At 40.5% G+C, this 24,546-nt stretch overlaps 1 protein-coding gene across 5 annotated transcripts in view; it reads left to right on the plus strand.

Moving 5' to 3' along the window:
* Positions 1-24,546, plus strand: part of MGAT4A (alpha-1,3-mannosyl-glycoprotein 4-beta-N-acetylglucosaminyltransferase A) — a 160,938-nt gene that overhangs the window by 94,590 nt on the left and 41,802 nt on the right. For 3 of the 5 annotated variants that reach the window (XM_073352568.2, XM_073352558.2, XM_073352522.2), the window contains 4 exons: positions 13,765-13,811; positions 14,455-14,568; positions 15,261-15,336; positions 20,302-20,416. In XM_073352568.2, coding sequence (XP_073208669.1) covers positions 13,765-13,811; positions 14,455-14,568; positions 15,261-15,336; positions 20,302-20,416 — 352 coding nt within the window. Of the gene's footprint in view, positions 1-12,661; positions 12,734-13,764; positions 13,812-14,454; positions 14,569-15,260; positions 15,337-20,301; positions 20,417-24,546 lie in introns of all 5 variants that reach the window. The other 2 variants (XM_073352549.2, XM_073352542.2) reach the window with 1 other exon arrangement.

Below are 24,546 nucleotides of genomic sequence, written 5' to 3' on the forward strand. Positions count from 1 at the left end.
ACAAAATTTAGAGAGTTGTCAATTTTGCAATGTTAGATTCATATTTTAGGGAAACTACTTCTGTGGTAGTTAATTCCTTTTGTTTTATTTTCATACTGTACTCATCCTCCCCATCCTATATGATGCAAGGGATCAGTAAGTTTGAAGAAATGACTGCAACAAATAGAATGACTGGTTTTGGCAGAGTTGGATCATTTTCTCCTTTGCTTTTTAAAGATGTCTCTCGATGGTTTCCAATGTATTTATTTATAGTTACAGGTTGTGTAGTTTGTGAGCCTAGATAAAAACCATTTTAAACAGTATGGCTTGTGTAGATAGTGTTTGGATCATCCCTGCAGCTTTTCTCTCTGAATTTACAGTAACTTGACTCCCTTTCACTTTGTTTCCTTTCCCAGTCAGTGTCCTAATGCTCTCCCTGACGTTAGTGCCTTGCTTGCTTCCCTTTGCATTTCTCTGCCTGAACTTGACTTATGCTGTAGGGTGAGGGGTGGGGAAATCATTCGAAGGAGATTTAGGATTTAGGAAATATGGCTGCCAGTATAGATAGTCAAGGTGAAATCCTGCCCCTATGGAAGTCAATAGGAGTTGTGCTGTTGAATTCAACAGGGCCAGATTTCACTCTGGTTATTTGTTTCTCAGTATTTGTTCAAATATAAATACCTATAAATAGCAACTATTCATATGAAGTGAATATAAATCCAAATATTAATTGCATCTCTAATTTGCCACCTTTAAAACAGTGTGAGCAAAGGATGACAATATATATTCATGAGCAAGTCATTTCAAAATTTTCAAGGGAAAAAATTCCTCAATACCTATTCAGGATTTCATACTGGAAAGGATTTTCAAAAGAAACTAAGTGATTTAGGAGCAAAAGTCCTCCTAAGTCACTTAGGTGCTTCTGAAAATTGCATCCTGAAAGCATATAGGACGAAGCAAGGAATTAGAATGTAAAACAATTACTATCACAGAGTTAGATAGCTGCTATGTGACTCAATAAGAATACAATTGGAGAGTTTTACGTGATTAAGAGCCGGTTCTTGTACTCCTTAAATTGCGAGCATGTCCTGGTAGGGAACATCTCCTACTCTCTTTGAAAGGCAATATGTACATCAATGCACCACACAGATGATTATTCTAAAATATACTGCCAGAACTTCTTTTTCTAAATTATTTTACAGTAAATAGTGTTTGCATACATAAGAGTTTATCTTTATCGTATCTTGGAATTCTTTTCCAGTTTCGGAACGGTTCAGGGCATCAATATCAGTAGGCAGAAGCAGCAGATAGTAAACTGAAGTACAGAGCACCAGCACAGTCCCTGCTGCAAACAAACCTCAGCCTGTTGGCAGGAGCATTTCTCTTTGGATACAGAGCATATGCTATACTTGCAGTTCTGTGTTATACAATGAACATTCAAAAATCCAATTAAAGTACCAAGAAAGACTGTGTTAGAAAAAATGCATTTAGAGGCAAAGATTGTTGTATGTGTTTATGCATCTTGTTGAATATTGTTTGAATACTGCTATCCCTTTTTACAAAACAGAACACAGACATGGAAAGTGACTTGGGGCTTGTCCACACAGTGCGGCACTGTGCACTACAGGGGTGTGAATCTAAAGTGCACTAGCAGATCCATGTAGACCCTGCTGGTGCATACTACAAGTTCTCTAGGGTGCTTTAATGTAGGTACTATGTGGAAAGCACAATAGGGAACTTTGTGTGCACCAGCAGGGTTTACACGGACCAGTTAGTGGACAACACATTAATGTGCTTTAAAAATCACACCGATGTAGTGCACATTGCTGCACTGTGTAGACAAGCACTTGCTCAGGATTACACAGTCTGTGAAAGAGCCAGTAGCTGATCCAGTAACTTCTAACCCAGTTCTCCAGGCCTGTGTACTAACTGCAAAAACAAGCCAGGTTATGAGTTAATAGCTTGCAAATTTTTACTTTTAGCCCTAAAGATCTTAAAATACAAATAAATATTAAAGTGTTCCAGGTCATAGCATGTTTTTAGCTAAAAGCTTTAAAGTTTAGACTAATCATGAAAACAGTTTTCTCCAGGACTGAAACTGAATGCCAAACTTCAACCCAGAATGAATTATTATGGCTGAGTTGTAGTATAAACTAATAAATGTGAGGCTTGTAAGAGATTGCCTAAAACAACCTTAACTGTAGCAACAACAATGCGCTCCTTCATATGGTGTCTTGATCTCCACAAAAGCAGCACTGAGATTTCTCAACACTTTTGAAAACATGCTTTCTTCACTAACCAAATATGCCAGATCTATTAATACAAGTCTGGTTTTGTTCCTGCAACCCTATATTATTTGTTTAGTATGAAATGCAGTTCCAGGAATGTAGGATGGTGAGGGAACAGAACTAATTTGCAAAGTTATGCATGTCTTATTGGAGGCCATCTACATCCAGTTAGTATGTAAAGTGAGACACTGTTTACAGAGGAGGGAAAAGCAATCAATATTAATATACTACAGTCTCAAAGTCCGTGTTAAAATAATCAGTGACCTTTACATCAGACATCTGGGTAAAATATAATAATGTACACCTCTGTTTTTGTTCCTCCCTCCCCCCAACACACTATCTCTCACTCTCCTATGCCTCCTTTCCATGCTAAATAATCATATTTTAAAATCTCATATTTGAACTTCCCCAAGGTCACTAACCGTTTTCATCTTCCTTCTCCTATAGACTTACCTTGATACTGGTTGAACTTTATTCATATTATGTTGAAAAAATGTTAAGGTTGGAAACTCAAGCACTTAAATTTAGGAAATGATAGAATGAAGGTTTTCTGTTCAATTTATTCTTTCATCATCCCTGTGAAGTACTATGGTATTATCACCCCCATTTTACATCTGAAGAACTGAAGCTCAAAGACATCGAGGCCAAAATTAAATATCCATTATTTTTGGGTGCCTATCTAGAACTTAATTTTTGAGAGTATCTTAGCATTCGTATAGAACTTTATATGTTCAAAGCACAGCTGGCATTGATTTCAGTTGCAGTTCTGAGTGCTCAGCACTTATGTAAATCAGGCCCTAAGTGCCTAAAGGTTGGCACCTCGAAAATTAGTAACACTTAATGGCCACCTGTGAAAAGTTTGGTTTAAACGATGTACCTAGCATCAGTATAGTAACTTTGTGGGTGAGGCAAGGATAGAATCCTGTTCTCCAGCATGGCATTCAGCTGCCTTAGCATGAGAGCATCCTTTCTCTTCCTGTAGTCCTCTCTCTCATTAACTGTATACACAGCTTCCAATTTCCAGTAAAGAGGAGGTCCTACAGATTATTTTATTTATGGCTCCAGGTAATTGATAAAAATGTTAAATAGTGTATTGCCAAGAACCTGTCCCTTTGAGTCTCCACTGGAAACAGACCCACTTGATGATGATTCCCCATTTACAGTTAAATTTTGAGACCTGTCAGTTACCAGCTTTTAATTCATTTAATGTGTATCATGTCAATTTTGTATCATTCTGTTTTTTTAATAAACATATCATGTGGTACCATGTCAAACGCCTTACATAAATCTAAGTATATTGCCTCTACATTATTATCTTTATCAACAAAGCTTGTAATCTCATCAAAATAAGATATCAAGTTAGTTTGACAGGATCTGTTTTCCATAAATCTGTTTTGATTTGGATTAATTACATTGCCCTCCTTTAATTCTTTATTAATTGAGTCCCATATTGAGCCATTCTGTTATCTTGCCCAGAATCAATGTCAGCCTGGCAGGCCTACAATTACCTGGGTCATTCTGTTTACCTATTTTAAAAAATTGCACAATGTTAGCTTTCTTCCAGTCTTTTAGCACTTCTACAGTTCTCCAAGACTTATTGAAAATCAGCATTCATGGTCCAGCGAGCTCCTCAGCCAGCTCTTTTTAAAATCATCTATTGCATATAGAAATCATTATTGTGCATCAACATATCATAACAACAAGGGGGGCAAATTAAGATTGCACTGGCAACCGTTAATTCTGTCACTTCCTGAATTTTGAGTGCTTTGTTTTTGCGAACATAATATTCCTTTGCCATATTTTTCCATGTGACTTACTAGCAAACTGGACAAACAAATTCCATCAAGTGGAACCATACTGTCCACTACATAAGTGATTGGGGTTGGGACATTTAGGTCCATGGTGTATACCTCTATTGCTTGAGCTAATGGAGTAACTGGTAGCAGGAGTAGGCTGTTATCCTTTAGGTTGAACAGCCCTTAGGAGGGAAGAGATTCAGATTTTGCCAGTAGGATTCACAAATGCTTGCTAGAGAACTGAGGAATGCAGAGTCTCAGGACTTCTAGGTTCGGTTTCAGGTTCTGAAGATAAGTGTGCTGAAGTGGTTAGACAGCCATCTCAGTTCTCCACTGCTCATTGCTTACATCCAATCCCTGCCCCTGCTTTCTCCTCAACTCCTGGCTTTCAAGTCAGACTGTTTCCTTCTCCTCCTCCATACTGCCTAGGCACTAGAAGGGGAACATTAAGAGCACAGGAGACATCATTTCCCTGCTCTCAGTTCTGAGGCCTGGCACTACAGTGGGTCTCTGCAATTGGAAGGAGCAATTGCAGGAAAAGTCCCATTTCCCTCCAGCCCAGGGCTGGAGCATACTTAGTCATTCTGTGGGGGTGCTATATGTGCAGTCTGGTTGGCCTATAGGAGGTGTGTGGGAATGGAGCATGCTCCGTGCAGATAGAATCTTAAGAGAATAATGCTGAGAATAAACCTCGGAATATGTGTAAACTGATGACTTTTTAGAGACTAATGACGTTGTTAGATTTGAGCAGATTTTCATGGGGATGGCAAAAGGTACATCTTTGACACTAGGACAATCCCACTTGCCAATTTTCAAGTCCCTGCTCCAAAGCACAGAAGTGCTACAGTTCTTAATGAAACTGTAGTAAAAATTCTTTAACATGGGGGGGAAACAACTTATTTTCCCTAACCTCACTCTAGGAAATAACTGAACCATTTTTAGTGGGGAGCAGGAGAGGAGGAATTAGCCTGAAACAGACACCCAACATGGAAAATTTCAGTCCAAATAGTTAAATTTTGACAGAATTATAAGCAACTGAAAACAAAGTCTAGTAAAGGATTGTTACTTGTTTTCTATAATATGGCTGTTCCTTGATGTAACTGCCCACCTTTATGTACAGTGGGTGTGTCTTCTCTCATCTACCAATCAAACAGGTGGGAGCCAATTCAGATTCAGTAATTTTCACCTATAGTCCCTCCATTTCATCCCTCTTCACATCAATTCTAAGTGTAATATCAGGTCACTGGAGCAGCTATAGCTGGTGTCTCTTTAGAAAGGCACTATCTTTGTTCCAAGGCCTTAGGAGAGACCCGCAGCAGCAAGGTGACAGAAGACCCACAGATGAAGCAGTGGAGAAAGGGCAGAAATAAAATGTTTTACTGGTTTCAGAGTAGTTAGTGTTAGTCTGTATTTGCAAAAAGAAAAGGAGTACTTGTGGCACCTTAGAGACTAACAAATTTATTTGAGCATAAGCTTTCGTGAGCTACAGCTCACTTCATCGGATGCTTTTACTGTCTCTTTTAAGCCTTTCATAACAGTAGCATTCTGTGCAAGTTGACCCTCTCCTTCATTCCCTCAGGTAGAACTGCCTCTGCCAGGCCTGGTAGAAGCAGTGAAAGTAGTGACTCTGAACCTGCATGTCTGTGCCATGCTTCAGCACCCTCCTGCTGACACAGAGGATTTGTAGGATAGCAAACTAGAAGACCAGAGTGATCAGAAGTCTCAAGATTCAGTCATCTAGGAGACATCCAGTTTCTCCCCCCTCTTAGACTGACCCCCTCTTCTTCTGAGTGAGGGGGAGAATCTTCACGAAGGAAACGTGGACTGGATCAGCTGGGTGTCTGCTTCTTTGCTCTCTCATCCTGCTCCTTTCCCAAGAAACTTCCAAAGAAAGGCCACTTCTGCCCACTTGAGATCTTCCTTTCCCTCTCATCAAATGTCTGTAAGAATCTGTTCTTGGCCCCCTTTGCCCTGGCAAAAAAATAGAGTGCTTTTCACTGTTTCCTTTTTCAGAAGGGGACATTTTGGAGGGAGAGAATTGAATGTAATCTGATCTCATCTATGCTCAAGGCTCTAGAGAATCCTAAATTAGCATCCTAGGAAAAATAAAGGTACTTTAAAGCTCATTTCACCAAGACCTTGAAGATCTCCTGTATCAAGCAGAAGACACCAGATGATTCAGCAGAATCTACCATTTGTCCTTCAGGCATGCATCAAACAAGTCATTGTCTGTATGAAATTTTAGTTTGTACTGACTTCGCTTTTTATGTAGCCTGTTGGAAAACTAGGCAAATATCTATATGAGTTGATGTACCCCCTGAATATCCTCCAGGGGTAGGTATACCCCTGGTGATAACCACTGATGTAGAGAATGGGGAATTCTTCTCCCTAAACTTCTTGCAGAAGAACTGCCACTGGCCCTTCATCTGAGGCATCAGTTTGCAATGTAAACCTGTTTGAAAAGTTTGGATTAAAAAGAACTAGTTCCTGATGCACACAATCCTTTAGAGTCTTTAAAGGCCTTGTCGCTGGCCTCAGATCACTGGAACCTTTTTGAACATCTGTTCTTTACTAGATCTATGAAGGGAACTGCAATAGTGGCAAATCATGGCACTAAACATCAGTAATACTGTGCCAGTCCCAAGAAATGTTGGTTGTTTGTGAGGGTGGGACAAGCTATTAAGGCTTGAACTTTGTTGGGTGTTAATGGTTACATTGCTCAGAAATCTCTACTGGTTCTTTACATGTCACTTATCTCGAGAATTAAAAAAAATACCATTTACAATGTAAAAAAAAGGGGGGGGGGAGGGATAGCTCAGTGGTTTGAGCATTGGCCTGCTAAACCCAGGGTTGTGAGTTCCATCCTTGAGGGGGCCACTTGGGATCTGGGGCAAAAATTGGGGATTGGTCCTGCTTTGAGCAGGGGGACGGACTAGATGACCTCCTGAGGTCCCTTCCAACTCTGGCGTTCTATGACTAGTTCTCATAGTTACTAGTTACTAGTAGTCTCATAGTTAAGACTACATTTTAGTCACAGGTATTTTTAGTAAGAGTCATGGACAGGTCACGGGCTGTAAACAGAAATTCATGGGCCCGTGACCTGTTCATGACTTTTACTAAAAATACCTGCTGTGACTAAAACTTGGGCAGGGGGCCATGTGTGTTCTGGGAGTGGGCCAGGTCAGGAGACAAGGATTATGGGGAGACAGACAGCATGAGGTGCTGGGGAGATCAGACAGGGGCTCATAAGGGCTAGTGGGGGAAGACAGACTGGGGCAGAGGCTGAATGGGAGTGGAGGCACAGGGCCACAGTTGGGAGGGAGATGCAGGGCCATATGGCAATGGGGGAGGGGTGCAGAGCTACATAGGGATGGGGTGGCTGGGTGGGGGCACAGAGACACACTGGGAAGGCGTACAGGGACACATGGGGATGGGGGGAGTGGGTGTCTGAGTGGGGGTGGAGGGACATGGGGATAGGGGCAGATGTGCCTGACTAAATAAGAGAGGCTAGGGGTCTGCATGTGGGAAGCTCCCTAATAATCCCTTCCCACCGCCCCAGAAAACTTGCTCCATACTTTTCCCGCCCATACCCAACAACCCTCCCAAGTTCACATTCAGGCTTTTTTCCAGCAATTTACTTCCCTCTCCCTCAGCTCCTCCACTACTCTTACTCCCGGGGCCTTTGCACTGCTTCTGAGAGGTGCGGGAAATATGGTTCTGTATTGTATTTTAAATGAATTATTACTCAGCGTTCTGTATTAATATGCCTAGTAAGGAATCTATCTGTCAAAAAACATTTCCTGAATCTTTTTTGTTGTCTGTATTGTTATAGACATACTTGCTGACAGGTATTAATAAATGACCAAAAATAATTGAAACTGATGTGATTATATTGTTATTTTGACAAATAAAATATGCAGAATTTTGAAGAATTTTTATTTTTTTGGCGCAGAATTTGCCCAGGAGTAGTTTATACACCAAAAGGTTTATACACGGTGTGACTTTTGTCCTTGGAGATCAGCCTAATCCTTTCTGACTACCTTCACAAGAAGATTCAAAGCATGGTCGAGAAAGCCTTTGAACTGGTGGGCTTTGAAATCACCATGGCTATTTATGCCTGCTACACCTATAAGGTGGGAGTTCATTGGCTTATGGAGTTCCACCTAACAAGACATCCTTTCCCAAGTTTCTTTCTTTGGTGACTCTCCAGCACACTCATTGATATGTCCCATCTCTTTAGAGACTCACTTTCTTGGCTTTTCTGCTCTGGCTCAGCACAGCCTTGGATTCATCCCTTTCAAGGGGAAATTTGTTTATATCTTCATTTTCTCCCCTACACATTGAGGGATCTGTCTCTGTGGAGATATCTTGGATTCATCCTTGAAAGAGTGTTCAGAAAATGTTAGCCTCCTCAATGAATAGACAAAAGCTTTTGTCATCTTCTTCCTCTAGGATGAGCAGGTGATGTCTCTGAAAGGAAGTCACTAGTCGGATATAAGTAGGGCCATACCAAATTCACGGTCCATTTTGGTCAATTTCACTGTCTAAGGAATTTTAAAATAGTAAATTTTATTATTTCAGCTATTTAAATCTGAAATTTCATGGTGTTGTAATTGTAGGGTCCTGACCCAAAAAGGAGTTATGCGGGGGGTTGCAAGGTTATTGTAGGGGGGGCTGCAGTTCTGCTACTCTTACTTACGCGCTGCTGGTGGTGGTGGTGCTGCCTTCAGAGCTGGGCAGCTGGAGAGCTGCGGCTGCTGGCCGGGAGCCTAGCTCTGAAGGCAGAGCCTCTTCCAGCAGCAGTGCAGAAGTAAGGACGGCATGGTATGGTATTGCCACCCTTCTGCACTGCTGCCTGCAGAGCTGGGCCCTCAGTAAGCAGACACTACTCTCCGGCTGCCCAGCTCTGAAGGCAGCAGCGCAGGAGTAAGGGTGGGGGTGGCATGTTATTGCCACCATTGCCACCTTACTTCTTCACTGCTGCTGGCAGAGTGCTGCCTTCAAAGCTGAGCGCCTGGCCAACAGCTGCTGCTTTCTGGCAGAAGTAAGGGTGGCAATACCATGACCTCTAAAATAACCTTGCAACCCCCCCCCCCCGTAACTCCCTTTTGGGTCAGGACCCCCAATTTGAGAAATGCTGGTCTCCCCCATGAAATCTGTAATAGTATAGGCTAAAGGCACACAAAAGACCAGATTTAACGGGGGAGACCAGATTTCATGGTCTGAATTTGGTAGGGCCCTAGATATAAGCCCCAATGAACATTATTTTTATGAGCCAGAGCTTAAGTTCACCAGATCTTCCTCTAGCCCAAGATGGAATGGATACTAAGTAGCCTTCCCTGGAAGCCTGAAGAACCCTTACATGTTGTTTTTCCTGGAGTACTTCCTTTTGATTATTATAGACCTCTCTTTGTCCTGTTTGAGGAATCTCTGAAAAGGCAGAAAGTGTTGTCCTTGCCCAGTGGAGTTTGTTTCCAGCACTCTGGTTCTTTGGGAGGCTTTCTCTATGCAGAGGAGCTTTAGAACTCATTCTACCAGGACATTAGTCACCTCTTCCATTAAAAGCAGGAAGTTTCTGTGAACTAACTCTGCTGGTCTCAGTTTGCACAATTTCTCATGGTTACTAATTGAATCTATCCACGCTGGTCAGATGGTTCTCAGAGTAGTTCCCACTCAGCCCAACAACTCCTGACTGTTTCCTGTCCTTCTCCTGTCTAGTTCTTTTTGTGTTTAATTTTCTCCCGTGGGCATAGTGTCTCCCTACAAAGCCAGTCAGGACTCTGAGGAAGTCTCCTCTCTGTGATCAGACTGTCTGCAGGGCAAAAAGCTCACACAGTTTCCACCTTTCTGGGTCTGACCTCGGAGCATTCAGCATCCTTTGCCCTTCCGTGTGCTTCCCACAGCAAGTCTGCCCAGGTGGGGTCCCGAGGAAGCCAGAGGGTCCTGCACCCCAACTTCACAGTCAGACGTGACTCTCAGCCAGCCAGTAAAACAGAAGTTTATTAGACGACAAGAACATGTTCTGAAACAGAGCTTGTAGGTACAGAGAACAGGACCCCTCAGCCGGGTCCATTTTGGGGGGCAGTGAGCCTGACAACCACATCTGCACTTCACTCCTCATCCCCAGCCAGCCTCAAACTGAAATTCTCTCCAGCCCCTCCTCCTCTGGGCTTTGTCCCTTTCCCGGGCCAGGAGGTCACCTAATTCCTTTGTTCTCCAACCGTTTAGCTATCACCTTGCAGGGGGGAAGGGCCAGGCCATCAGTTGCCAGGAAACAGGGTGTTGGCCATTCTCTGTGTCCAGATCCCTGCACACACCTGCCCTCTAGGACTCTGCAACGATCATACACCCTTATCCCACCACCTAGATACTTAAGAACTGCATAGGGGAAACTGAGGCACCCCCACAATATTCAGATAAAACATTAAGAACAGTCCCACTTCGTCACACATAGTGACTGTATATATTGGTGGCAGCCATATCAAGGAAAAACAAATTTGTCACACTTGCTGTGCTTGCCACAATGTGGCAATATGCACCCACTAAGAACCTACTAATAGGCCGAAAAAAACAAAACAAAAGGTCTTTGGCAAAGTGGCTGCTTAGTTAGACTAGAGCTGGCTGGCAAAAAGGCTTCTCTCTAGTTCTGGAAGGTCTTACCTGGGAAAAGATTGCCTGCCTGGCTGCCAGCCAGCCTTCTTAAGAGGAGGCACTGGGTATGAAAAATCTTAGCACTGGATTGGCTAACACCTGCTAACAGATAAGAGTATAACCACCTGAGTTGTAATTTTTCCAGGACACCACGTCTAATGCTTCTGCTCTTGTGAAAAGTTGGCCTTGAATCTTTTAATCACTACGTGTCTTTTCCTTCGGAGGGTGGCACCTCCAGCAGCAATAACCTCTCTCACTATTCCGGGGCATAGGTTTAATAGTGCTGTCTACTGAATGTTTGCTGTATTAGGTCTTCCATACACCTACTAGTCAGATCTAACCTGATTCAGTTTGAGAACAGAGAAGACTACCTAACACTTGTATGCTTTTGATATGAGGCATGTTGACATATTTAAAGTTTTCATTCAGAATTCTTTCAGGAGGAAACTTATTCCCATACATTTCAAGATGCTTTCTGTTAGGCATTATAATGGACTTTAGTTAATATGAAAGCAGGTTTTCTTAATTGAAATGGTGATGAAAATCAAAGGATCGTAACCTTAATCAAACAGGATTAATGTTGCTATAGAAATTCTTGGGGCAGATTCTCCTTTCAGTGCACATAGCTCATTAATGCTAATCTGAGTTATGGGCACATCAACAGAAGAGCATAAATTATCCCTTTGTTTTCCATCATTTGTAAGAGTAACCAGCAAGAGGCTGTAAATAAAGCATTCTGATGAACTTCCAGAATCTACTTTGATTTGTCAAAGGCTAAAAATTTTCTTTTGAAAATTGATAATCAGTTCCTCAGAGTATTAGATTAAAAACTGTAACAAAGACTGATTTTCAGCTTTGATTTATAAATTAAAAGGCTCACTTTTTCCAGAATTGGGTACATATTACAGAAGAATAGGTTGTATGATATGGCAGGTTTAGAATGTTGGTGACCTTTACCTTATAGAAGGTCAGGATTTGATTGAAGTGATTTGTAAAACTTTGTTATTTTTGCAACATTATTTAAATCAGACTTAAGAGATTGCTAGTAGAAATTTGTCTCTAGTAAAATTTAGACCCTGATTCATAAGACCATCTCTATTTAAGAAAGCACTTAAGCATGTGATTTGGGGCCTTAATAGATACTATAAATGACCATTTTAATGTCTTTATTTCCAAGAGAAATAATCTGACTTCGAGTTGTCTATTTGTAGAAAACTTGTTTATCTGTAAATATTTTTCCTAAAACTAGTAATTCTTCAGGTATGCATGGATCCCACCGTAGGTGTGCAAGCACTCCATAGTTGTAAGCTTGGAATCTTTTGACTAGCAATGTCTGGTGGGACTGTCTGGTATGCCCTGTGCCTCTTAGTGGAGCCATACAAGGGAATAAAGGGCAGAGCGGCCTGGCCCCTCCCTCAGCTCCCTCTTCTGCCCATGGTAGTGAGACAGAACCTGGCCTGTGACTCAACCCACTTCTGATTTCTGTAACTCTTCTCTGAAGAGTGAAGAAATGTCTTCTCGATTCTCCCTTTAATTAATTTCTTCATTTAAGTTTTGTTGGTCTTTCTCCCCCCAATTCATCAACCCTACCCCAAAAAAAAAAAGTAGTAGTTAAGGCAGATTGGGGAGACCCTCCTGGACATGCCCCTGTACAGCAGGATGAGGAAAAACTTTTTCACTAGGAGGGTGGTGAAACACTGGAATGCGTTGCCTAGGGAGGTGGTGGAATCTCCTTCCTGAGAAGTTTTTAAGGTCAGGCTTGACAAAGCCCTGGCTGGGATGATTTAATTGGGGATGGGTCCTGCTTTTGAGCAGGGGGTTGGACTAGATGACCTCCTGAGGTCCCTTCCAACCCGGATATTCTATGATTCTATGAGGTGCTTTGTGGCAACCACTAGCTATGGTGTATTCAAAACTCACTAGGTTCAAACCCTGTCTTTCCTTCAGTGTACTAATGCCTGTGGTAGACTAACAGAGCAGATGCCTGTTCTCTCTTGGGGAAGCAAGCACACATCCCCAGTAAGTATATCTGCTGCTCTTTTTGTCCCGCACCCAGAAATCCTGGGATGTCACGTTCAAACTACACCTCTTGGAGCAATCCAGGAGGGTAACTTTGGAGGATGTCTCCACTCCTGGATCGAGATAGGAACAGAGAAGTTTGTCTTAGGAAAGTACTCTGATGACGAGGCGCCACACCCCTGGTTCCAAAGGAAAAGGAAGGTGAAGAAGGCACCAAAACCATCTGTGCAGGCACTGGCATCTTCGATACTGACCGTGTCTACCTTGGGTTGGTGGGGAAGAAAGACCCAACTCCATCCTCCAGAGCAGAAAGGCACGCCCACACCGAGTGCAAACACAGCGTGGAGAGGCAATACGTCTATCCCGCAGAGATGATTCTGGACTGAGAAAGAAGCCCTCAGCATCAACGAAGGATAGCACCAGCACCGCCATCTAAAGCGAAAAAGACAGGCCCACCAATATCCATGCTGAAACCTGTGCCACCACTAGAGCCAGAACACTTCCCAGTACCAGAATATGCCTTCAAGCCCCCCTCACTGCTCCTCTCAGCACAGATATTGGCACTATCCCACCGCCAAAACAAAAAACTCAAATTATGAGGGTGTCTTGAAATCTAATGCAGCTAGTTGGTTCTAGTTACTTCACTACAAATTCACCTGAGCAGTGCAAATACTAGACTTTAAATTTTTCTTATGATTTTTTTTAATGAGCAGTTTCACTACATAGAACACTTCATAGACGTAATATCACTTTTGTAGGTTTAGAAAAAAATAAATATGATTAACTTTTAATTCTTCTGGCATGAATCTCATTTCACGTCAGTCCCCACCAAACTTTTTTTGCAGCACACATTTAAAAAGTGTTACTATTTTTAATTACGTCTCCAGTTTAAAAAAAAAATCCCTTTTCTCTGTTGTTTGAACACCTTGTGTTCTAAAATTATGGTTGTGAAATGTCACAATTTAAAACACCTTTTCTTTTTAAAGGGGAAAAGTGTAGCTCCAAAACTGCTCTTTTTTTTTCTTTTCCAGACAGATCTTGACTATGTACACAGCGTTGTAGCAATCCTGGAGAAAGAGTAAGTTGTGGGGGTTGTTTTGTTTTGTTTCCTTAACAAAGCTGTGGTGTGAAGGAAATGTTTTGGTTACTCCTTTTTTTTCCTCAGGATGGTTTTGGTTTCAGAAAAAATAAGCGCATGAAGACAAACCAAGGGGAAGTAATTAAGTAGGTTAAACTGTAAAACAGTAAATGGGATTAAGTGGATTTGGCGTGACATAAATGGATTCTCTGACATCTGCATTCATGCTATCCTTTGCAGTGGTATGCTCAAACTGAGCTATAGAAGGGAAAGCGCAGGTATTTTAAAAATTGACATCATTAGATTAACTAGAATATAGTGTAGAGAGGAGGAGTTATTGTTCTGGAAGACTCACTTAGGAAAATAACTTTTAATACTAGTTTTGTTTTATGTTGCTTGTTTAAAAAATTGTACTGCCGTATTATGCTGTCAACAGAAATTAAGAACGTAATTTTACCAGACATAAATCCTGCATATCATAAAAGTTAGAAGATGAGCCTTCATTCTGATATATTGTGAAGTAACATTATGCATTTGTTCCAAATGATTACAAATATGTTTTATGTCAGACACAGTAACTGCACCAATAATAAATAAATAAATAGTCCTACTGCACTTATTTACTTGATGTTTCTGATGATAGATTTTCTACAGAAATCAGTTCTGGCTTGGTGGAAATAATATCCCCACCTGCAACTTACTATCCTGACTTGACAAATTTAAAAGAGACATTTGGAGACTCAAAAGAAAGAGTCAGGTAAGATTTTTCCCTCAGACCTTTCTTGTTTATGTAATGCCAGACTGAGTGTGAATTCTGGAAACATTTTTCATATATTCTTTAAATTATGTGGGGAAAAAAGGCCCTAATTCTGCACAAAAAAACAAACAAACAAAAAAACCGCATGGGTGAATCTCTGCATCTGCATGAAGCACTTCCTGCATGTTTTTTTCTTAAGGATTGAAGCTTAAATGTTAAGCTTTGTGGGTTTCCTTTAATGTTAAATTCTGGGAAGATGCAGTGGGAGTTCAGAATATAACAGCGTATAAAATTTTTGTTGCATAACATCATGTAGGTTGTCTGTTCTTGTTTTCTGTTTTCCTTTGTGCTGTCAGGAATAGAACAGTGTATGAAACTCAACAGTATTGCTCACTTACCATTTGAAATACCCAATATATTTTTAGAGAAAGCTTAAATAGCTGCAAAATATCAGATTCAGTTGGGTCATTCCTCTTTTTGTGTTACAGCATACAAGGGGCGGGGGGCATTCACCTGTTTTTTTTGGATTTTTTCAGACAGAGGCTTTCCTGGGAGAATAATGCCTGATATAATTGTTCTATCATTCAAATAATGTGTGGTAACTTGTCATTCTTTGTTATGCAATTCACTATGTATTGTGAATTTTTTTTATTTTGTAATTCCTTGACTTTTTTTTTAACATTTAATTTCAGATGGCGAACAAAACAAAACTTGGACTATTGTTTTCTTATGATGTATGCCCAGAAAAAGGGCATTTATTATATTCAGGTAAATCACTGTTCTTTGATGTGTAAAGCTATTCAAAGATGCCTTGGTGATAGGTACATCATAAAAACCTAAATAGAATATAAATAGAATGATTATATATTTGTAGCATGATTGCAATTATGGATATTATAGTATTAGTGAATGTGTATAAGTTGAATTACATACACTGCCTAAACTGGAAAGCCAGTTGTCTATATGCATAAGTGTGGCAAAAAACTGCTGATGTGGCAAAAAACATGAAGGAACACAGACTATTTAATTTTTTCATATGCCAAAGAAAGGGATAGGAGTGGAGCCTCTATGATGCAAAGAAACAATAGAATAGTTGTTGGTGGAAGTAGAGCTCTAGATGCTGCATTATTTTTAATTGGTTTTGAAGAGGCCTAGATACAGTTTTTGTGTCCTTTGGCACATAAGCTAATGTGACTGTGTGTATTGAATACAGATTCTTTTAAGTGTGTTGCTAGATTCACTGCTTTTAACTAAAAGATAAGATTGTGGTAAAAGCTGTAACAGTTCTGAAAAATTTAAAATAAACTTAAATGTAGCCCTGAGTCGATTTCACCTTTTATTCCTGCTTTCAGGTAGAACCCCACCTTCTCCTCCCCCTCAAATACATTTAGGGCTTGAGTTGCTATTAGAAGAAACAGCAGCATGTTTTCTTCAGGCAACATTTGCTGCCAACACTGCCCCTTACTGACATATGAAACCACCTAATCACAGTATGGAACTTATATCTATACACAGGGAGAAAAGAAGAAAATTAGCTGTGGGGGTCCCAAAATGAAGGTGAATTAAAGTGAGAATTTTTTAAAAACTGACCTATCTTGGTGTTTAACTAACCATGACTCCCTTTTTCTAAAATGGGAGGCCACTGAGTCCAGTGACGCTTTAAGACTTGGCAGGACATCCGAAAGATTGAATGTACATAGATTAAAAAAAATGTATGTTATACTGTTATGAGCTGGGTGAAACCTTGTTATGGGTTGAGCTAAAATCTCATTCAAACTGGTTTGTGAGCACACCCTTTCTTTGATAGTTGTAAGCAGTGATGAGCTGTCAAAATCTTAACAACCGGTTCCCTATAAAAAGTTCTGATTTAAAGGATGTGCCACAGTCTGTATTTTTTGTACCAGTAGGGTTACCATACGTCCGTATTTTCCCAGGAAAATTCCTCTCGGACAGCGATTTAAGAACCAAAAAGTATGACATGTCCGGGAAAATACAGATGTATGTTAACCCTACCTAAAGTTCTTTTTTAAAAAGATGGGTCTGAACTAGAAATGAGCTCCGTTTCACATGTGTGGGTCCCCGCCACTCCCTGGGGGTGTGCTATGGTGACCAGATGTCCTGATTTAATAGGGACAGTCCCGATTTTGGGGTCTTTTTCTTATATAGGCTCCTATTACCCCCCACCCCCTGTCCTGATTTTTCACACTTGCTGTCTGGTCACCCTAGGGTGTGCACATGTGTGGGTCCCAGCTGCTCCCTGCCCCCCTCATTGAAGCAGGTGTGCAGGGTTACTGCCATGGGAGCTGCAGGGCACCAGTGGATGTGGGGCAAGGGGGTGCAGCAGTGGTTGGCTGGAGACAGGGCAGGGGGGTGCGTGTGGCAGGGGTTGGCTGGAGACAGGGCAGGGGGTGCGACGGCAGGGGGTGGAGACAGGGCAGGGGGGTGCGTGCGGCAGAGGTTGGCGGGGGTGGTGCGGGCAGGGCAGGGGGTGCGGCAGAGGCTGGCTGCGGGCAGGGGGTGCGGGGCTGGCTGGAGACGGGGTGCAGCAGGGGCTGGCTGCGGAAGGGCAGGGGATGCGGCAGGGACTGGAGATGGGCTGGCTGCGGGCAGGGTGGTGGGTACTCATGGGGAGAGCGGCTCGGAGCAGCCCAAGCAGTAGGATGCAGCCCAGGCCCAGCAGAACAGCTGCGGACCCACCAGGCAGCAGCGGGAGCCCCAGGGCCAGGGGTCGGGGGAGCAGCAGCAGCAACAGGGCTCATGCCCAGGGCTAGATGGCAGCCCACATGGCTCCCGCACCACAGCGCCCCGGCAGCCGGAGGAGGAGTTACATCACTTCTCGGCCGGAGCCCATGAAAGCCTCAGCACCCCCTGCAGGGAAGCAGGTTAACAACCAGTTCTAAAACTGCTTCAAAATTTAACAACCGGTTCATGCAAACCGGCTCCAGCTCACCCCTGGTTGTAAGATATAGTTAAGGCCCCACACCTAAAGCAAAGCTTATTAGATTTTGTCTAGAAACTAGCACCATGTGAACAGAGGGTTCCACTGGGTATTGTGTGAGAGAGAGAACACAAACTTAGAACAGACAAGAACAGAAAGAGAGGCAGAGGTAAAAAGCAAGAAAGTCAAGCAGTAGCCTGTGAGCACAATGTGACTCTGGAAAAAGCTAGAGTTTTGGGTGTGGTGTTGGCTAAAGATGCTTAGGGTTGTAAACTAAGAAACTGCCCCTTTTGTTCTTTGTTCTTTCTATGTTCAGACAAGCAGGATTTTGTACAATCCTTGTAAATAAACAAGATTGTATCAAGGAGATTACCGGACTCCATCAGTTTTACTTGCAACTGGAACATTGCCAGAGCCCCAAAATTTGACTAGCTGCTCAGATCAAAAAGGGGTAACAATACCAATATTACACTCTACCTTTATTGTTTAAAAATGGCATTAGAGAATGATGATCTGATGGCCTTTAAGGAATCATGGCCATGAAGAAATTTTCAGTTAGATCCTACCATAAACATGTAGAAATAAAGGCGTTAATAGCTTACAAAAAAGTGTAAAGTTCCTTCTCTTTATTCAGATTCTGCACAATATACCTAGTCCCTTCAGTGTTGTCCTGTAGTATCTCTTATCAGGATGGTTGAGAGCACATAAACTTTGGCCTTCTGTCTCACAGTACACCAATAGATGCAGTTATAAGACAGTAATTTTAGAATTTAAGCTATTAGGAAGATTTGATCCTGCCCTTGGGTTTGTATAGCACCTACCAGAGTGGGGCTCCTGTCCTGATGGGAGCCTTTGAATGCTATCCCACTACATATGGTGAATAAGAAGGTTTCAGAGTAGCAGCCGTGTTAATCTGTATTTGCAAAAAGAAAAGGATGCATCCGATGAAGTGAGCTGTAGCTCACGAAAGCTTATGCTCAGATAAATTTGTTAGTCTCTAAGGTGCCACAAGTATTCCTTTTCTTTTTTAGTAAATAAGAAGTAATGCATGTTATGGCCTATCTTATTTTCACACTGTGTTGAATCACTCAAACTGGTTCTTACCAATTAGTTATATTTGTGACAACAAATACATGAAGAAGAATAAAAAATCAGTGTTGAGATTCATCCTTTTTTTTGGAGGGGGGGGTACATTTAGCTGTTTGTTTCTCTTCCCATGTAACTTTAGTGGTCCTCACTGTTGATATGCCATTTTATATATGCAGTGTTGTTGTCATGTTGGTCCCAAATATTAGAGACAAGGTGAGTGAGGTAGTATATTTTATTGGACCAACTTCAGTGAGACTTGAAATAAGAGCTCTATGTAAGCTTAAAAGCTAGTCTCTCTCACCAGCAGAAGTTGGTCCAATAAAAGATAATACCTCACCCACCTTGTGTGTCTTATGCCAATTTCTAAATTATTGTGAAGTCATCATGATATGACTATGACATACTATGATGTCAGTTTTGTTACAAATAATACATGTATTCATGTGAAGTAAAGTAAACAATACAACCAATTAATCTATATCTGGAAACTCACACTTAGTCGTTTGTGTGCCTACAAACAACACATGCGATAGGAGGAAACATATGTATGGGTGCTAGTGTTCAGTGCTTCCACTATGGGCAACAGTTGTAAGCAGAAGTGGGCAATTTTGGGGATAGAGTCCAAAACTCTCACTACTATGGAACATTTGAAATTTTTTTAAAAATTGTTTAATCATGCCAGTATTTGCTTCATAAGCATAATTCTAAAATGGAGATTGTACTGCTTTGAGTTATGTAAACATTTCTATGCTTATTTTCCATGATAATTGCTTTCTATATTTGCTGAGACAATTGTTATTGAGGGAATGGGACTATAGCTTCTGTTTTCAAGCTGTTATTTTTATTGTCCATTATAAAATGCACACGTACTTTCCTATCTAAGAAACGTGCGGGGAAAATACCAAATAAAATATTATAGAAGTTAAAAGATGGTGCTTTCCCTTTTGGTACAGTTCTGTTATATGCCAGAAAGTAGCAACATCAAGCAATTGTGTACTAAAGTATTTAATATTGCCACAGCCTTTTGATCAAGGATGAGAGATCATTATTGATAGCTTATAATCTAACAGCAGTTAAGTAACAGAGGGGCAGCCATATTAGTCTGTATCCATAAAAACAACGAGGAGTCCTGTGGCACCTTAAAGACTAACAGATTTATTTGGGCATAAGCTTTCATGGGTAAAAAACCCATTTCTTCAGATGCATGTAGTGAAAATTACAGATGCAGGCATAAATATACTGACACATGAAGAGAAGGGAGTTACCTTACATCCACCCTGATTGAATTGGCCCTGTCAACACTGGTTTTCCACTTTAAGGTGCCAGTGGACTCCTCGTTGTTTTTTTAACAGCAGTTAAGTACATGCTGAATGGAATCTTTATCTAGATATTATACACTTGTAAAGAGAAAAGTTTTTTAAAACTATCTCCTATCCAGTTCACTCTTGTGTGTTCCCAGATAGTTGATGTATATATCCCTGGATTTTTGCTATAAAGAGTCTCCAAACTAATTATCCTCAAATAAGTGAACAGTGATCATGCTTCTACAGTAATAATTCTTGTGTACGATTCCTGGATACTAGGGTGGTGATTGCACTAGAAATCTATGGATAAATATATTTTAGGACTACTTTTTCCTTGCTGTACTTTTTATTTTTGCTTTGCTCTTCCTGCTTTGTGTTAATACAAGTGTTTGATTCCCCTAGCTTGAAGATGACATTGTTGTCAAGCAGAATTATTTCAGCACGATAAAAAATTTTGCACTTCAACTCTCTTCTGAAGATTGGATGATTTTAGAATTTTCTCAGCTGGGTTTCATTGGTAAGAAAAATGTCCAGTTTAGTAGTTTGAAAAGTTCAGCCACAGAATCTCTGATTAATAGTGCTATGATCTCAAAAGTGCCACCTTTGTACTGGTAATGGAACAGGGAATAAAAATGGATTGACTTTTATGGCTATATGCTGTAACTATACACTACAATAATTGCTGTTACTTATGGATGTTTGAGTCAGAATTAAGCTATGGAAAATGAGAACATTTTTATAACTAAAAATTAAATTGCTTTTAAAAATATGGAAAATCAAATTTTAAATATGTCTTCTAATTATCTAATTTTTGGCAAAATAAAAATGACGTTAAAAGAAGATTGCGTATGTGAAGCAAAGGGACAAAATCAAGAAAACTCACCCAGCCCAAAGTAAATATGATGTCTTTTGGCCATTAGAAACCTCATAAGTTTCCAAGGGTCAGCAGCCATAAAAATTAGTCTCTTTTGCAAAAAGGTTCTATCCTACCCTCCTGCTACCACTTGAAGCAACCATGTGACTTCCAGAGCCTGTCCCCTTTCTAGGGATGAAGTCACAAATACCACCTGTCATTTACAGTGATTAGGATAATTACAACAATGTTGAGACAGAAAATGCAGACTCCAGAATCTTAGCAGGTTGACCACCACTATGTCATGAGAGTAATTTTAGTGTTCTTTGTTTCCTACACAATAATAGATTTTACTGAGAGGCACAAAACTTACATAAATGCAGCTGAAAGAGCTTTCAAAGGAATTTAACACTTTGAAAGTTGATACAACTAGAGTCACAGTCTGGTTTGATCTAATTAACCATAATGAACTAGAGCCACACAATGATAAAATTGGAAACTGATTCAGAGAAGCTATGACATCTTTCCATTAGTTAGTCAACGTTACTGATCCCAAATACAAAGATCATAAATTGAGCCCAGAACAGGAAGAATAATCTGAAATGTGGCTAGTGGAATGTAACCCTGAGGTTTTTTTTCATTCTTTTCCAACATTTCAATTAAAGACCCAGATCTCTACCCACATATTTGTTTGCAAAAGAAGTTGTGTCTCAGTTCATTGTATTAAGGTGGTGGGAAACAGTGAATGTAAAATTAGACTCTTGATTTCAGAATATGGTCAATAATTAAAGAACCTGCATTCCCCTGAAGTCAGCTTGATATCAAATGTGGTTTTAATATGTTCCTCTCATGCACAGGAAGTGAGGGAGATATGATCCTTAACAGGGCTGTATAGCAAGCAGAATGGGTGTCCACTGGGTTGAAAACATCAGTCAGCAATCTTCCCCCAAACCAAAACGGGAGGAGATGGTGATCCATACTTTGACAATGAGGTGGTAGGATCAAACAACAAAAGCAATGGGGAGACAGGAACTGCCCCAAATGAGAGGAAGAAATTTTCCAGTTCTTAAGCCAGGCAAGAACAAGTGTTCTCTTTATCTTGAGTTACACAGTTAGGGTTCCTTCCAGCTGAAATACCTCCTATTAGTTTCATGGCTCCAAAAGAGGAAAAGGACCAGCCTCGAGTGGAGAGCTAAGAGTTCATTTACTTCTGTCCTCCAAGCAGCTCTGTTACTCCTGCTAAGCAGTTTTGTGTACACCTTGTAACTCTCTGTGACTGCCCAAACTTTATCTCGGGAGACTGGCCTGGAACTAGAATGCCATGGATCTCAATTTCTGGGTTGTGCTGATAAACCTTAATTATGAATTTTACTTGGGTTTTGGAATTTGCTTCACAATCTAACCATTCTCTTAATGTAGATTTTTGTATGAAATTCTGTGGTTTTACAAGTAATGTAAAATTAATTATAGATTTTCTTAATTAGCATAGTATACGCTGGAATGTCTTGTGGCATGCGGGAGCTTGTGATCTGCAGTTTTTTAAGACTGAAAAGGCAAAATATATAAAATCTATCATGCTGAATCTTTAGTTTACATTTGCAATTTGGGACATGCAGCCTATAACCCTATGAGTAGAGCCCTATGTGGATACAAAATTTGTATCTGTATCAGATCCCAAACATGGTCCACAGATATAAAGCAGATATCTGCAGATTTCCAGGGCTCTACCTATAAGTAAGGCTACGTTTTAGTCATGGGGTATTTTTGGTAAAAGTCATGGCCAGGTCAAAGGCAGTAAACCAGAATTCATGGCCCGTGACCTGTCCATGAATTTTACTATATACCCCTAACTAAAACTTGGTGGGAGGCGGACGAATCCGTGACTTCCATGACCTCCATGACAGACTTGCAGGCTTACCTATGAGTTACTTTTTAAAGTATATTTACAGATCATCTTTAAAAGGGGCACCTTTCTGTACTCACCCCTACCTTTGGGGAATAATAAATAAGCATTATTTATTACAATTTGCTTATTTCATAGAGTTTCTGGTTAAATCATGAGTAAAACTGATTGGAACTCAAGGATTAGAAGTTGAGTTATACCTGATTGCCTGCCTGTTTGTTGGCTTTTCTTTATATGGATTCTGAAAATAATTACTTTAAATACTAAATTAATTAATTGTCTCCAGCTGCTCTCTCTCATTTTATCTGTTGCTTTCCCATGTGTTATATTTACTGCTTACTCCATTCTGTAACCATTTCATTCAGATGTTATTGCTAGTAGGCCTTCAGCAGGATTTACCCATGACTACACCACATCTTAACAGTGTTTTTATTGAGAGAGTTAAATCAGGAGTCTAATGCTCCCAATTTAGCTACTTATTCTATTTTTAGGTTGAATGAATGTAGTATTCATGAAAGTGTGTGATTAATAGCATTGGCTAGAGACATGTAGACATAGTGTAATCATCCACAGTGCAAAATTCTTCACACAGTTATCATTATTCTTGATTTGCCATCTCTGCTATTCCATTTCTGGTTCTTTATGTGGACACATACTACAAGTTGTACAATTTTGGTAATGTGAAGAAACAAAGATGTTGGGGCAGCCAAATAAATCATTATTTATGACTTGGGATGAGATTTATATCCAGATCTCAAAAGGCTAGCATATTGATGACCTGTTATATCACTTTCTCCCTATCGATTTAACATAGAAAAATAATAATTGAAATGTTAATAGAGATGTGGCTTTAGCCATACACTGTTGAAAGCCTTAGCTAGCTTACAAGTTCATTTATAAAAATGGTGTTTTGTTTTTGTTAAAAATTTGTCTTGGCTGTAAGTCTTATTTATGCATACATCTAATCTGTTTTTTTAAAAAGTGTGATAGAAAAAAAATTGTTTATACACAGAGGTGACAAATTCATCCTTGTTGATGAGCGGTTTTGACTGACAGCCAAAAAATATTAGAATTCTACCATCCATACATCATAACAGAAGTTGCATTCTCTGTATGCTGTGCTGAATATGTAGTCGTTAAGTGTTGTCATTTAAACTAAATAAATTATAAAGAGTGGAATTCTGTGCTTCACCTCTAAGAAGCACAGCACAGAGTCATCAGTTTTGAGGGAGAGGATGCCCTCCCAATTTTGGGCTGCTGGGCAGTCCATGGTATATCATAGGCAGCTCTGGGGTCCTGTCTGAACTATGGCAGCCTGTCTCCAGCTGCCTGTGACCTGCAATTTGCACAGCAGAGATTCTGAGCACCAAGTGCTACAGCCCTGTCCTGGACATGTCCCCTATGCCAAGGCTTGCAAGGGAGTCCTCTGAAGGCAGCCTTACAACTGTATTCCGCAGTTCCTATGTTGGGGGAATCCTCCCATGGCTGGATCTAGAGATTTTTAGAACCCCTAACATGAAGGCGCCATGTAGCACGGGTGAGGTGCTCACTCAAGTTTTTAAATTTTTTCCAGTTAAAATATCGAGATCAAAAAGTTAATTCTGGATGAGTTTGGAGTCTAACAACACCAGCTGCCAGACAGATTCGGTCGATGGATCCATTTTAATATTAGTCAAAGAACTTCAATAATTTGCAGAATATAAGCATAAAAATAGTTTAAAAGTTTTTCACTTGAATGTGTTTCTGGAGATATAAAATTGGTTTTGGAATTGATTTATGGCTGTAATTAACTCTGTGTTTAACACTATGTTTTTACTAGAGATTTTTAATGAATTATTTAAATATCTATAATTCAGAGACGAATGAAAACAAAGTGTTTCCTCTCGAATTG

This window comes from Lepidochelys kempii, chromosome 1 (genome assembly GCF_965140285.1).
Source record: "Lepidochelys kempii isolate rLepKem1 chromosome 1, rLepKem1.hap1, whole genome shotgun sequence".
NCBI classification, from domain to species: Eukaryota; Metazoa; Chordata; order Testudines; family Cheloniidae; genus Lepidochelys; species Lepidochelys kempii.